This window comes from Podarcis filfolensis, assembly GCF_964270895.1.
Source record: "Podarcis filfolensis genome assembly, chromosome: 2".
NCBI lineage: Eukaryota > Metazoa > Chordata > Lepidosauria > Squamata > Lacertidae > Podarcis > Podarcis filfolensis.
This window is the reverse complement of record NC_139605.1, coordinates 66041184-66055581: the sequence shown is the minus strand read 5'-3', so window position 1 is coordinate 66055581 and position 14398 is coordinate 66041184. Positions and strand designations below refer to the sequence as shown.

General features: G+C 43.3%; 1 protein-coding gene across 2 annotated transcripts; it reads right to left on the bottom strand.

Annotated features, from left to right (window-relative positions):
* Positions 1-10690: 10690 nt before the first annotated feature.
* Positions 10691-12978, bottom strand: NEUROG1 (neurogenin 1). 2 transcript variants are annotated; one of them, XM_083599964.1, is made up of 3 exons: positions 12888-12978; positions 12794-12848; positions 10691-12342 (listed from the first exon to the last, which is right to left on the bottom strand). In XM_083599964.1, the coding sequence occupies exon 3, from the start codon at positions 12339-12341 to the stop codon at positions 11658-11660; it is 684 nt and encodes a 227-aa protein (XP_083456090.1). In that variant the 5' UTR covers position 12342; positions 12794-12848; positions 12888-12978; the 3' UTR covers positions 10691-11657. The 2 variants fall into 2 exon arrangements, with proteins under 2 accessions (XP_083456090.1, XP_083456089.1); XM_083599963.1 differs by having other exon boundaries at positions 12794-12978.
* Between the last annotated feature and the right edge of the window lie 1420 nt (positions 12979-14398).

Genomic DNA, 14398 nt, shown 5'->3' with positions numbered 1-14398 from the left:
TTCAAGGGTGGAAGCTGCTAAAGTGAAAGCAAACTGATGGCTCAGGCTATGTGTCGGCAAGTAGTTTTGTCCTTTGTACATATTTTATTTCTTTGGAGCACCACACAGTAGTTGTCAGACCAAAACATGAGATATGTTTGTCCTGGATGGGAGTGGCATTGTTGTAAGGCATGGGGAACCTCTGGCGCATGAACCAAATTAGGTATTTGATTGAATTACTATTGTAAATAATAATAGTAGTAGTAGTAATAATAATCAAGAAGCTACCCTTGAATATGATAATACAAAACTGCAGACAGTGCAAAATGTCATGGCTCATCTTTGGAGTGGAGCTGTTAATGGGAACCTGAAAACTCAAAATGACTGCCAATATATTTCCAGTCTGAGTTCAAGTTTATACAGATGGCATATAATGTCCTGAAAGAGTGTCTCACCTATATGTTTCTGCCTGAGAGTTAAGATCCTTCATATCCTGCTGTTTGAATCTACACATTTGACAGTGACTTAGGGTGAGCCTTTTCAGCTGTGGCACCCAATCTTTAGAATTCCTCACCTTTTGAATCCATCTGGCAGCTTTGATGTTGGCATTTACCGGTAGGTGCCAGCTTGGCTTTAGAGGCCAATACTAAGGTAACACTAATGTCAGCTGAAATGATATCTGGGGCATATTGTATTTTTAAATTTCTCCTTGTATTTTTAGTGATTTTATTATCATGTTAATTCTTATTTAATTATATTTTGTTGTTAACTATCCTGAGATTTTCAGATTAATGACAGGATATAAATATGAATAGTAAATAAATAAAAACCATATTTTCTACCTTAACATTCATGTACCATTAGGAATAAGATAGAGTTTTAATTTTAGAAAGTTTTCCATGTGGTGAAAAAAGTGCACACACTGTATTTAGGGGGACATTTCCCCAAGCTGATGTGTTTGTTCCAAACATTCTCTTTTACACCCATTAATGTGATTCCTTGCCCATCGGCAGTAAATGCAACATTCCCAACTCATCTGATAGGTTTAGGTGCTAATGTTCCACGCTGGCGCAATGGTATCCCAAAGGTTATCACCGAATGCCTATAAAAAGGACTGTCCATTTGTTCCTAGACTCTGGCTGTGTATAGAATTTCCATGATCTATATCTCATTCCTCCTTGGAGTTCCTATAGCGGAAAATGCACACACATCACACAGTGCCTCTGTTGGCTCAGGCTGAATGAGAGCAGCTGCTGCCGTCTGGCCTTGATTGACAGCTCCCTTTGCCAAGCCGATGCACCCGATACACTGCTCTGAGTCTCCAAGGGCCTGAACAAGTGCTCCCCATTTAGGAAGTGACATGGAGAGTGCCGCAGGTGATGATGCAGAGCCATTCAGGTAACACAGATCCTCCTCCTCGAGAGCCACTCAGGACTAATTAGCTGCCACTTGACTTATCAAGGAGCCATTGTCACTCTGTTGGTAACATGATGTTTCTCGGGGAAGGACAGTCCCAGCTGAGCACAAACAAGGGGAGAGGAAATTGTACTGTCCAAAAATTGATTAAAGACTCGTTTGCCTTTCCCTTCAACCTGCTGAAAGCTTCAGTGACCTGGATAAACAAACAGGCAAACTGGTTAGTCTCCCAGAAAGCAATGGATAAATGAGGGAAGAGAGATCCGTCCTGGCAGACAGAAGCACCGACAGGGGAAAATTCACCCCCAGCCTGAAACACAAGTTTGAAGCAAGTCCTGATACTTATGAAAATGAGAATATATATATATATGAGGAAACAGCGGTGTCTTTAGCATCTGTGCCGCCGGGGTGCAAAGATCCGCCCAGCGCCGCCGCTGGCGCAGCGTGTCTTTGGTAAATGAGCGCACAAAGTCAAAAGTCCTTTACATTAGGTATACATTTCGGTAATACCTATGTATATATGTATTTTGTTTTTCTAGCTTGATCAAAATTATTTATTATTTCATAACAGGCAGATAGTTAAGAACTTAGGTGGCTTCAGCAGTGGGTGCCTGGAGCACCCCATAGTTTGGCGCCCAGGTGCCCTGCACCCCCGGGTAAAGACAGCCCTGTGAGGAAAGCAGGTTTCGTTTGTAAAGAAGAGTAGTGATGTATGATATAATCTAAATCTAAATCCAAGGAACCTGTATCGAGAGCTTCTCCTTAATTGAACAAAGCACTTAAACACAGCTGAAAATATTTTAGCACCTGCATGTGGGTGTCTGAGGGAGAATGGATATGTATGTAGCTGAGCCAGTCCATCTATGACTATGTGAAAATATAAGAGGGGATTTTAATTTTTTTTTAAATATTATATGTTATTTTGTATTTGTATTTATGGGCTGGGAGCATTGTTTAGGGGGCTTTTGTTGGGGGGGGGCGTATTTTTATTAGTTTGTATACATTAGTATTGTTAACTTTTTAAATTGTTTTTACTATGTATTTTGTGCTTTGTATATTGTAATTTTATGTTGTGAACCTCCCTGAGACCAATGGGTATAGGATGGTATACAAATTGTAATAATAATAATAATGCCATGCAGATGTGTGAATGTTTGTGTAAACAGAGATGTTTTCAGTGTTGTCCACAGGTGAAATAAATGGATAAACACGAATTGCTAAGAAGAACAAAATAGACTGAGGTAGACAAGGCTCAGGTGTGCATGAAAGCCCACACCCTGTGAGCTAAAGCCTCATCTCAGCCCGATAGGGATGTGGGTATGTGGTAGGGAGGAAATGTACATACATACATAATTTTATTTGTATGCCACCTTTCCATAGTTAAAGCCTCTGCCTCCATCCCAGCAAGAATACCCATGGGAGGTTGAATATGTGACCATACCCCATAACAGAAGGGACAGGGGCTGTGCTACATGTTTGCTTCTTGCAATCGCTCTGTTTGCTTGTTATTTAGTGAATAATAATAATCATCATCATCATCATCATCATCATCATCATCATCATCATCATAATATTTGGGCGGCTCCCAACAGAATATTAAAAACACAATAAAACATCAAACATTAAAAACTTCCCTAAACAGGGCTGCCTTCAGATGTCTTCTAAAAGTCAGGTAGTTATTTATTTCCTTGACATCTGATGGGCGGGCATTCTGCATGGTGGGCACCACTACCGAGAAGGCCCTCTGCCTGGTTGCATGTAACCTCACTTCTTGCAGTGAGGCAACCACCAGAAGGCCCTCAGAGCTGGACCTCAGTGTCCGGGCTGAATGATGGGAGTGGAGACGCTCCTTCAGATATACTGGGCCAAGGCCATTTAGAGCTTTAAAGATCATCACCAACACTTTGAATTGTGCCCAGAAACGTATTGGGAGCCAATGTAGAATGTGGGAGAAAGGCTCTAAACAGAAATGCTATATTAAGTGAAATAAGCTGTTTGTTTACACAAACGGGGACTATTAACTAATACCAATTGAGCATAATCCATTATTTGTGCAACATATCATATTGTTCAGTAATAGCCTGAGATTGCTTTGAGCCAGCCCTCAGTGCCCTTTTTCGGAATGTATGTCCTGTAGCCTCCATCTGGAATGCTAAGTATGCTATAAGCCAAGAAATAACATAGCAAAGTGTTAGGCAGGCTAACAAATCCCCATTTGGAAAAATATACTCCAACACGATCAGTCATAGATTTATGAGAGTAAGAAAAAACTGCACATAAAGAGATTTTAAAAGATATTCTTATTTCTACTTATTTAGACTCATCTCAGCATAGCTTAACTTCTGCAAGGTGCTTCATTCTGAGGGCCACGCTCAAAGTTGGCCAACCCTCTGAGGACCAAATGTCAGGGGTAGTCAAGGGCAATTGTCCCACACATGCCCTACATCCAGACACAACACCCGCACCACGTGTACATGCCACACAGACTCCTGCTGCATGTGTGCATGCACACACATCATACATGCAGTACCTACACTCACCAAAGGCAACTAGCACAAACTTTAGACGTGTGCCTTAGCACATAGGATATTTGTACATGTGCAAGCAAAATGGATGCTTTTGTGAATTGGGTTCTGCTGTCTCGCCCACTGACCTTCTCAACCTTGGAAACTGCGGAAAAAGCTGCCTCTCTGACAGCTTTAGGATCCCTGCCCTAAATCTTTTGACTAATAAGATGTTTTGCTCCAGTCAGTGTGTATTTCTAATTAATTAACATTAAACAGCCATTGATCAATTAGCTTAAGTGGGCTATGTGTAGCTCTCCTAAGTCACACAGTCATTTTGTTGAATAATACCATAAACATTAAAAAAATAAAAATCTTGATCAAAAGCATTGAAACCATGTAAATCTGTTTTCTTTCTCAATTCTTCCTATTCTGCATTTTAGCCCTCCATGTTGTTAATCTGCTAATCCAGCCTGTGTGAGTTTACGATGGAGGCACTACCATGAGTACTAGATGTGGTGTGTCAACATGACACCTGTCAGCTAAAATGCCTGGGTGCCAAAAGGCATCCATTAGCTACCATTTACCCTCAGTGGCCAACAACTGGAAAACATTAGCCTGCCAGCGCTCCAATTGCTTTGAAGACGCTTGAACTCAGGACGAAAGGGAGAAACATGCTAAGAGGAAGGCACGCTTGGCAAACTCGGCTACAAGTGATGACCAAATAAGAAGAAAGAAGACCCTCAGTGGCTATGTGGTCAAACTCAGGCCACCCAGCATTGCCACTGCCTTGTCTTGAGGCCAGAAATGCACTTGTCCTTCATGTCCAAAGGAAAAAGGATTCTTCTTCCAAGCCATTTCTTTCCCTAGCCTTTTTGGTCCAACCTATTCTCCTATTCACTCCTGGGACACTGGTGGAGTTGTGGGTTAAACCACAGAGCCTAGGACTTGCCGATCAGAAGGTCGGCGGTTCGGATCCCCGCGACAGGGTGAGCTCCCGTTGCTCAGTCCCAGTTCTTGCCAAACTAGCCGTTTGAAAGCACGTCAAAGTGCAAGCACATAAATAGGTACCACTCCGGCGGGAAGGTAAACGGCATTTCCGTGCGCTGCTCTGGTTCACCAGAAGCGGCTTAGTCATGCTGGCCACATGACCCGGAAGCTGTACGCCAGCTCCCTCGGCCAATAAAGCGAGATGAGCGCCGCAACCCCAGAGTTGGTCACAACTGGACCTAATGGTTCTCTTTGATTAGGAAATAACCAGATTGTACCTGCTGAAGGAAGCTTCCCATGCAACCACTTGCAGGCACTGGCATTAAACCTAAGCTGGACTCCAGCCCAGTCCATTTTGTGGTGACCACCCATCGTACTTGCTTCCCACCAACATGTTTGGTTCACAGATATACTTGAGTAACATACAAAAATTGAATGACGCTGCTTTTTGCATTTCTCACACTGCCTTCAAAATCAGTGAAATTTGTCATCATGGTTGCTTTAATCCTCCAAATGATTTATTTTGGATTTCACAAGCCCCCAGTGAGAAAGGGCTTCACGCTGAACATTTTAATTCTCACCTGCTTCTGCCTTTATAATCTCTTCCCCGTATACAAATCAATCTTAATGGTTCATTAGAGTGACTGAGATCTATAATTATAGTATTACCTTTCATGTGCTCGCAGGTACCAAGGTAGGCTTTCAGAGAAAGTCGACATTAAATCAAATCTATAGCAGATTACCATTCAAGGAGATCCCTTATTATAGAGATGCTCTTGTTAGTTGTGGAAATCCAAGTATTGTTCAGGGTTTAATACCAGCATTAAGGATGCTTTAGTTTTTCAAGTAATGTCCCAGTTGGCAGCAGGGAACTTGCAGGCAGTAGGAAGTATTGAGTTTGGTATATAATAATGGGATCTGGTTTTAGGCTTGGGAGACGTCACAGATGTTCCTTTACAAAGGAGCAGTGCAGTATGTCAACAATTAAAAAGTGTGCAGAGCAGAAACATCCTATAAATCCAAATTATGACTATGTTCAGCTGCCTGTGGGAAATTTTGGTTCTGCACTAGACTTTTGCCAAACAGAAATATCAGTAATTCAACTGTCATTTTCATGCTGAGATTTCTGGCTATTAAAACTGCTGCTTTAGTTTGGATGGAGAATTCCATGCAGTGATCGCTGGCCACAGATAATTGGATCTCAAGTTTTATTGCCTTTTCCAATTGTTCAATATAGATTTTGTGTGCGCACATTACATACGAGCAAAGATATCAGCAACAACATGACACCCCTACCAATGTACAAAGAACCACAGAAAGCCCATTGTCCGCTCAAAAGCCTACTGTATGAGAAAAATCTTACACCCTCTTCGAAAAAGCCAGCCATGATTACAACACAATCCTAAACATATCTACCCAGAATTAAGTCCCGCTGCGCTTAAATGCCTTCCTTGGCTTCTTCTGGAAAGAGGTGCCACAATTTTGAGGCAATTGCTGAGCAAGCCCAGTTCTTCCCTATTGCTGTCCAAACCTGTCATAAGGATGACACAGACAAGAATCCTCATTTAGATCCATACTGGAAGACAAGATCATTAAGATTTGAGGGCCCCAGACTGCGCAAAGCTTGAAATAAAATGAGCACCACGAATTGGGCCCAGAAGCAAATTGGCAGCCAACCTAACTAGGGCAAAACAGATGAAAAATCTTCATCTCTAGATAATAACAGAAAGCCCAAGTCTTGATAAATGGATAAATTTTTACTGTGTATGGTAGCATTACCATGTAGCTGTTGTGTGTGACATAACTTCATTTTACCTCTTTGATGTTTCTAAACGCTGCTAACATTTCAAATTAGTTTGCTGTATTACTAATCATATTTAGTTTATTACTTATCTCTGTCAGTTTAGTTGAATTTCCCTTTCCCTTGCCTTCAAATTTTGTACTGTTAACTCTTTTAATATTTCTAATTGTACTAATATCTTATTTTTTGGCTCTGGGTCCTTTTTCATTTTAATACTATTTCATAGTCCATTTTATACTGTTACTGTAAGGATAATGAAAATAATAAGAAAAAATATGTGCCTGTCTCCCAACACCTGTCAAGAGATATGCAGCGGTGTTATGTACTAATTGAAGCTGCCAACTCATCTTTAATGTTTCAATGCTTTGTTTAGTCTCTGATATTGAAAATGTGCGTCTTAGGTCACCTGTGACTTTACAGGACCTTTCATCTCCATGGAGATAAGCTAAATTTCAGTCCCTGAAGGGCATTTTACATAATTTTCCTTCATTTTCAAGGGCATGAATTGTGACTGCGTACATCAAGACTTGACTCTATACAAACCTGTGTTTGAAATACATTGATCTGCAAGAACTGATGATTTAATAAACATACAAACACTTATTTGTCACAAATGGTCCATGAAATCCATATGCCAAGTGGATTTCAAAAGTTTGCAAACTATGTGGAAAATAAGCCAGGAATATCTCAAGATGCTGGATCAACAATATTCCAACATCTCAGAAATATACTTTGCAAAAACATACGGACTGTTTCTAAAATCTCTCATAGAATTATTGAACTGCAGCTACCCACAAATCATGTCACACTTAAAAGGCCTGCCGTCACACTTGTTTCCATTTTAGCCAATGTCCAATACCTCTTTTGTTACAACTTTGCTAGCCTCTCCTCCCCTCTTTCTTGATTTGTGACATACTTTATAGGCAGACTCATTGCAATCTGTCCAATGGAGTCTTTCAAAACTACAATCTTAGCGAACGGGGTGTTTGAGGTTAGCGAGAGCAGGCTTGCTGTCAAGACATCTCTGTAGCTTTGAGCAGAATCTCAGGCTTTTTGACTCTGCAGGTGCACAACCTATACAGTTTACGGGTGACATTTGTGTGAAAGACAGAGAAGCAGCTGGTCGTGCCAATTCCTCTGCGTTAACAGGTTGAGTGTCCTTATTTGAACTGCACTGGGCCTGGGTGCTGTGTTTTAAAACAACATTCTTAGGCACAGCCATCTCAGCACGCTTCCTTGCATGCAGTAGCAATCATCCATTTGATCGCTCCCGTTTATATTCAGCAGTGCTGCAGCCAGCTGCCAATTCAGAATTGCAATTGCACCGTGTGCTCTCCTTGGAGCAGGATGTGAGCCGGGGCTTTTGGCACTTGCTTCCTGGTGCGTCTCCTGAGGGCTTAAGGGGGAAGAAAAACCAGTGTTCTATCCCAGACACGTGCACCTACAGCAGGATTGGAGAGACCCCTTGCTGGAGTCACAAATAGAGGATTTACCCTGCGCTATAGAAATGGAATAAGCTCTCAAGCAAAAGGCTGAGCTGACTCGCTTCCAAAGAGTATAATGGGAGCTCCAAATCCTGTCTCGCACACCCTACGCCAGCTATTAAAAGGAAGGGAGCAGAACAATTCAAATGGAGAAAAGATGGACGAGGTAAAGCGAAGATAATTTTCAAGTCCATAAGTTTACTTCTGCGGGTCTCAAAATAGGGGTTAATCCATCTTTATTTTTTATTTATTTTCTCTGCCCTAAGGCCAGACTTTAGTTTCTTTGTTTGTTCTCCTTCGGATCACAACCTGACAATCTTTTCACACATGAAGTGACATATATACAAAGACAAAGCAACTTGGCTTCTACCCAGTGTGCGAACAATTTCTCTGCTGAACAAAACGGCTCTTTTCATACCGGTGCACTGAGCATGTTTGTCCCAAGTTGCACGCTATCACAGATTGACTTGCCTCAGGAAGGAAAGCAGTGCCCGCCAAAATAGTTATTTATTTTTATTTCTTCTCTGATAAGGATTTTTCACATGGTCGTACATCCCCCAAGGCCATCATTTGATGGGTCATGTGCCACAATAGAGAGAATAGTGCTCTGAGAATAGTGTTTTGAGCGTGTGAGCTCCCCTTTCATTCCTTCAGCGTAGCACAAGGAGTCTGAAAACTTTTGTTTCCATTTTTTTAATAAACCACAGCCTGCCATGTCATCAAAACCCAGACAAACCGTGGTTGATCTTAACTGTGGTTAGTTTTAATACACCGTATTTAAGCTATAGTTGATGAAACTGGCTCGCTTTTGTTCACCATAGTTAAGATTCACTACTGGTCAGAATTCAGACATAAGGCTTAGCCAGGGTCTCATTTTCTGCAGTTTCTCCTCTTCATGTTAATCATGATGTATTTTGCAGTGAAAAAGCATTGCCATGGGGTGATGCAACCATGTGGGAACATTATGGAGTGGGAAGATTTTGGGGTGAATTTCCTTGCCAGTACACTGGCTCCAAAGAACAGGCAGCTCTAGGGTTGGGAATTTATATTTACCAATGCCATGTTATGAAGTAATACAAGGAGGAAGGAAAGCATATTTCTTCTCTGGGGAGCTCAGACTTATATTTTGACAGCAGGGAGGGGAGAGACAAGGACAACAAGGGAGCAAAATGAAGCTACACACACACACACACACACACACACACAGCTTTGTTTCAGCTGGGGAAGGGGGCTAAGGATTATAACACTTTATCCAAAAAGCTGGATTTTGACTTACCACACATATTACCCTACCCATGCGCTTGCTGGTTACAAACATTGGTATAACGCTACCTCACAGGGCTGTAGTGAGGATAAGATGGAAAAAACCACTTGGGCTACATTGAAACACAGCCAAGGAAATGCAGGACATCAGTGTAATATAATTAAGCATGGCTGTGGTGTAGAGCCCCCTTCACACAGAAAGGCAGAGCTTTCCAAACTGTCGTGACACATTACTGTGTTGGCTGCAGTGTGTCGTGTGAACGCTCTTGTAAGGGGTTAGCTTAACCTCCAGTTTGCTAGTAAAACTGAATTTCTGTGTCACGAAATGATGCATGTCCAAAATGGGTGTCACCAAAATGAAAAGTTTGGAAAGCTCTAGTCTAACCTATCTGAAAGGGTTTTTTGCGGGGATAAAATGAGCTAGCTTCCCATGCGTGCTGCCCTTAATTCCTTGAAGAAGAAAACAAACACAATAAAAAACTGGAGCAAAAAAAAAGATAATTTGTGTGCTTGAGAAAACAATAGCCATTTTAAACACCTTTATTAGCAATAATCTAAAACATGAATTGAAAGGTGTTTGCATGAAAGGTAGAGTTTGTTTGGGGATGTGTTCCATGTTATTTCAATATGTTGATTAGTTGTTACTTGTAAAAACTCAGTCCAAAGTTTTCAAAAAGTTTAATTTAACTAAAGAGGAAGGATTAAAAGCTTGAAATCTTCAAGAAAGGTCCCCTTCAGAAAGTGCAAAACTATAAAGCCTTCAAAAACCCATTGCTCTAAGGCATCCACCTGTCACTTCCCACTTTCTACATAATTGTCACTTTTTATTGATCCTTTTAATCCCTTTTTCTTTGAAAATCTGTTGCCAGCTGATGTTTCATTACACCAAAGAGAACTCTGTTTTTTAGTATGTGTATCCCCACAGGTAGCCTCATGCTGAGAGCTAAACCATGGCCACCAATTTTAATTTGCTTTATTGTAAGTATTAATAGCTTATGTGTGTGTCCAAATTTAGATGATGTAAGAGAATTCTATGGTGTATATTTATTGCTACCCGGGTAACTGCTTTTAATTTTATTTCAGATGTTTGTGCCATGACACAATTTCTCCTGTGCGCTAATAAAATGCATCACATCCTCTGACAAATGGAGACTCATTTTTATGAAATTACAACCTCTGGAACAAAAGATAAATCCAAATGCACCCAAATTATAAATGTATAAAACAACATTTATTTACAGCAAGATTTTCTTTATATAAAAAGTACAGCATCTCATTTTAAGACAATGCAGACATAATAATAATAATAATAAAGCTCTTTATGTACAAAAATACAATTTTCATATGAATGAAAGTTCTTGAATAAATTAAGCTAGAATGAGACCCCGTCAGTGAATGCTCTGTGTCTAGTCCTACTCAAAAACAAGACAGAAGCAGCAGAGGTCAAGATCCATAATGCATGAACCCAGTTTCTTGTCTGCCCTCTTTAGGGACTGATCATGTCAGGGTTCAGAGCTCTGCCAAGAAAAAAGCAAAGCTCCATCCACAGCAATTAGAGTCATTGAGAATTTTGTGAGCTAAGTACCTAGCAGGAGGCCCTGTGCACCCAGCCAAATCAGCCCTCCCTAAGCCTTTTCATTGTATTGTCAGGGCGTTCAAACCAAATTTTCATGCTCATTTTTCTTCATTAGAGTTCTACAAATTGTAAAATTGACTTTTCACCTTGTCTGTAGCAGCAAATCTGTCCCTTTTATTCCCTTTTCTAAATCATATTGATGCCCAAGAGCTCAGGGCCAGTGGAAAAGAAGGAAACAAAGTGGGATTTGTGACATTCAGAAAAGTGCAAAGGGAAAAAAAAAATTAAATTAAAAAGCAGGGGCAGGGAGAGAGAAAGAAAATCTTAGCAAAGGGAGCAAAGTCTTCTAGTGAGCTGGATCTTGATGCCATGACAGCCAACTGGAGGCCAGCCTAAACACTGCATTACGTTGTTCACACACCTGGGTGTGTATGCGAACATTTCTTAACATCACTGACTTTTTGGGTTGGAGATGACATTAGTCTGAGGTTGCTTTGATGTGAAGAGGCCCAAAGTACACCTCTCCACCCTGTGTTTTCATGGGAGCCTAGAGCCCAAGCAGGCCAAGCCACCGGGACAAGCACTGGTCATTTTGCAATGCTAAGAGAACGGGCACTGCCCAGCCAAAGAGCAACCGCCCTCGTCTAATGGTACTGCACAAAGCAAGAAGTACTCTGCAACAAGTCTTTATGGAGGCAGCGGAAGGAGAAGAGGTTCTCCGTATGGCCATAACAACAGTCTTCCGATGTTGTTGGGCTGCCAGGGCTCGAAGTGCAGGCGGAGAGGGAAGAGGTGGCTGGAGAGGCAGTGGATATCCAGGAGCCTGCGTCACTGCCAGGGCTGGGCGGGTCTGTGGAGCTCAAGAAGCTGGGCAGAACCATCTCTTTGGAAGGTTTCTGGAGGCGCTGATCAGCCAGCCTCAGCGTCTCAGAGAGGGCCCAGATGTAGTTGTGGGCAAAGCGCAAAGTCTCAATCTTGGTCAGCTTGGTGTCGTCAGGGAAAGTCGGGAGGACGCTCCTGAGCTCGTCGAGGGCCGCGTTGAGGTTGTGCATGCGGTTCCTCTCCCGGTCATTTGCCTTGACCCGCCTGGTCTTCTTGATCGTGTGCAGGACAGCTTCGTTCTTGACCTTGGTGCGCCCCCGACGCCTCTTCCGGTCCTTCTCTTCCTCGCCCTTCTCGAGGCCGCGCTCTGGGGAAGCGAGACGCTTGGGGGCGGCCAGGGAAGGGGCCTGTAGGCCGCTGAGGCTGCCTTCGTCGTCCGTGAGGCAAAAGGGCACGTCGCTGCTGCTCTCCAGGTCAGAGTAACTGGTCTCCAGGGCCGAGGACATCCTGTGAGGAGGAGGAAGAGGAGAAAAAGAAAGGGGGCACCATTATTACCAACTCTAAAGTGGAGACAGAACCACAAGTGAACTAGAGAAAAGGAGATAAGGAGATGCATTGCAGAGAGTTGGACCAGATCATCCTTGGGGTTCCTTCATTTTTACAATTCTATGAAAAAAGGAAAACTAAAAATGAATTTTTTAAAAATAGTATTTTTTTTAAAACCCACACCAAACACAAATAACGTGTGAATGTGAGGTTGTTTTTTTTTTTTAAAAAAAGCCCAGTCAAGAAAAGAAACTGTAAGAAATGTTTAGCTTTTATTCTGCCAGCGTCAGTGTCGTTTCCTTTCAGGGCTGAAGTTCAAGTTTATCGTTTGTGTCCAGCCACCAGAGCTGCACCCTCTTCTGCCCGCCCAGCCCCTGCGCCCATCCCTCCTGCCTGCCCCGCTCCTACTCACTTGCTCAGGGCGGCCGTCCGCACATCCACGCGCGCCCAGCCCCCGAGTGCAGCAGCGGAAGGACGGCGAGAGCGCCGAGGTCTCTCTTCCTCGGAGATCCCGGCGGGGAGAAAAGCGACGGGCGGGACACGCGACCCCTCTTGTCTCTGAAGTGATCTCTGCCGCTATCAAGTCGTGTGAGCAACGAGTGTGGCACACGACTGGCCTCAGACATCTTATATACCCCGTAAAACAATGGGCCTCTCTCGCGCGGCTGGCCCCCGGCGCCCCCCCCCCCGGCAAGCTCCGGCGGAATGAATGAATGAATCCAGGCATCAGGTCTGCCCCGTGCGGCACTTTCCCCTATTTGCATAATTTATGCGCCGAGGATTCCGGGCTCTCACGGGAGTGTGCCTATAATTACCGCCGGCCAATGGCGAGGGAGAGCTGCCGGGGAGCCACGTGAGCTATCACTGGGCTAAGCCTACTTGTTTGAGCTTCATTAGTCTGTTAAAAGGGGAGGGGGAGGGGGAGGGAGATGGGAACAAAGTGATTAGCCTTCGCGAGCCCCCGGAGGAGCCTGGGCGAGCGAGGCCGAGCGCTCGCAGCCGAAGGTTCCAGGGGCCATTCATTCATTCATTCATTCAGCGGTGCGCCAAGCGGGAATGCGGGGGGGGGCGTGTTCTTCCTCCGCCTCCCACCTCATCCCATCCCCGCTTTTCTCCTGCGGGGCTTAGTTCTTCCAGAGGAGACCTTTTCTGTCACCTCGTGAATAAAAGCGCGAGGGATCACTGGAAGACATCAGCAGAGACATAGTATCACCGCAGATTTCCAGGGAGGCACAATGCTCGCTGCTTTTACGGGGTAAAGAAAAATCACCTCCGTTTTGAGGTCTCTTGTCTTCTCTCGACCGACCCCGCAGAGAAAGAGGCCGGAGGCAGAGCGGGGAGCGGATTTGATATATAAGTTCTTCTTCCCTTAGGCAGCCAGCCTTGTGCTGAAACTCCAAAATACATCTCAATTTAAAGCTTTCATATATTTCTGGCTAAAAGAACGCGTTTGAACTCTGTTGCATGTAGAATACACAGATTTGATGAGAGAGAGAGATTAAGTCTGGTCCTATGCAGGGTTACTCAGTCCCACTTGGTCGGTTGACACTTGGTCCCGGTTTAAGTCTATATGGGATTCAAAGAACCAAAGAATTGGAAGGGACCCAGTGGGTCATCCAGCCCAGCCCCTCAATGAAGGGATCTTTTGCCCAACGTGGGGTTTGAATCTACAATCTTGGGCTATTGCAGGTTGAATCGTGCTTTATTCTGTTATTGAAATTAGTTGCTACTAAAAGTGCTAAGCTTTGGTTGCATCACACCCAAATATAACTGGCCATTTCCTGTCATGAATGGTACCCCAAAATTTCCTACCTCACCTTGCCTACTAGCCAGCCTTTACTGGGTGTATTTTTAAGCAGATGCTGAATGGCCATCTCTCAAAGTGCAGATCCTAGCAGCATTCTTGTTGACCCCCAAGGTATCTTCCAACCCTATGATTCTAATATCAGAAAAGTATGCTATTAGATCTATCTGAATATTATTTGATTGATTGATTGATTGATTGAATTTACATCCC

Bases quoted from the DNA above. Each gene is read 5' to 3' on its own strand.
- NEUROG1 (XM_083599963.1), bottom strand. From the start codon at position 12,341: ATGTCCTCGGCCCTGGAGACCAGTTACTCTGACCTGGAGAGCAGCAGC.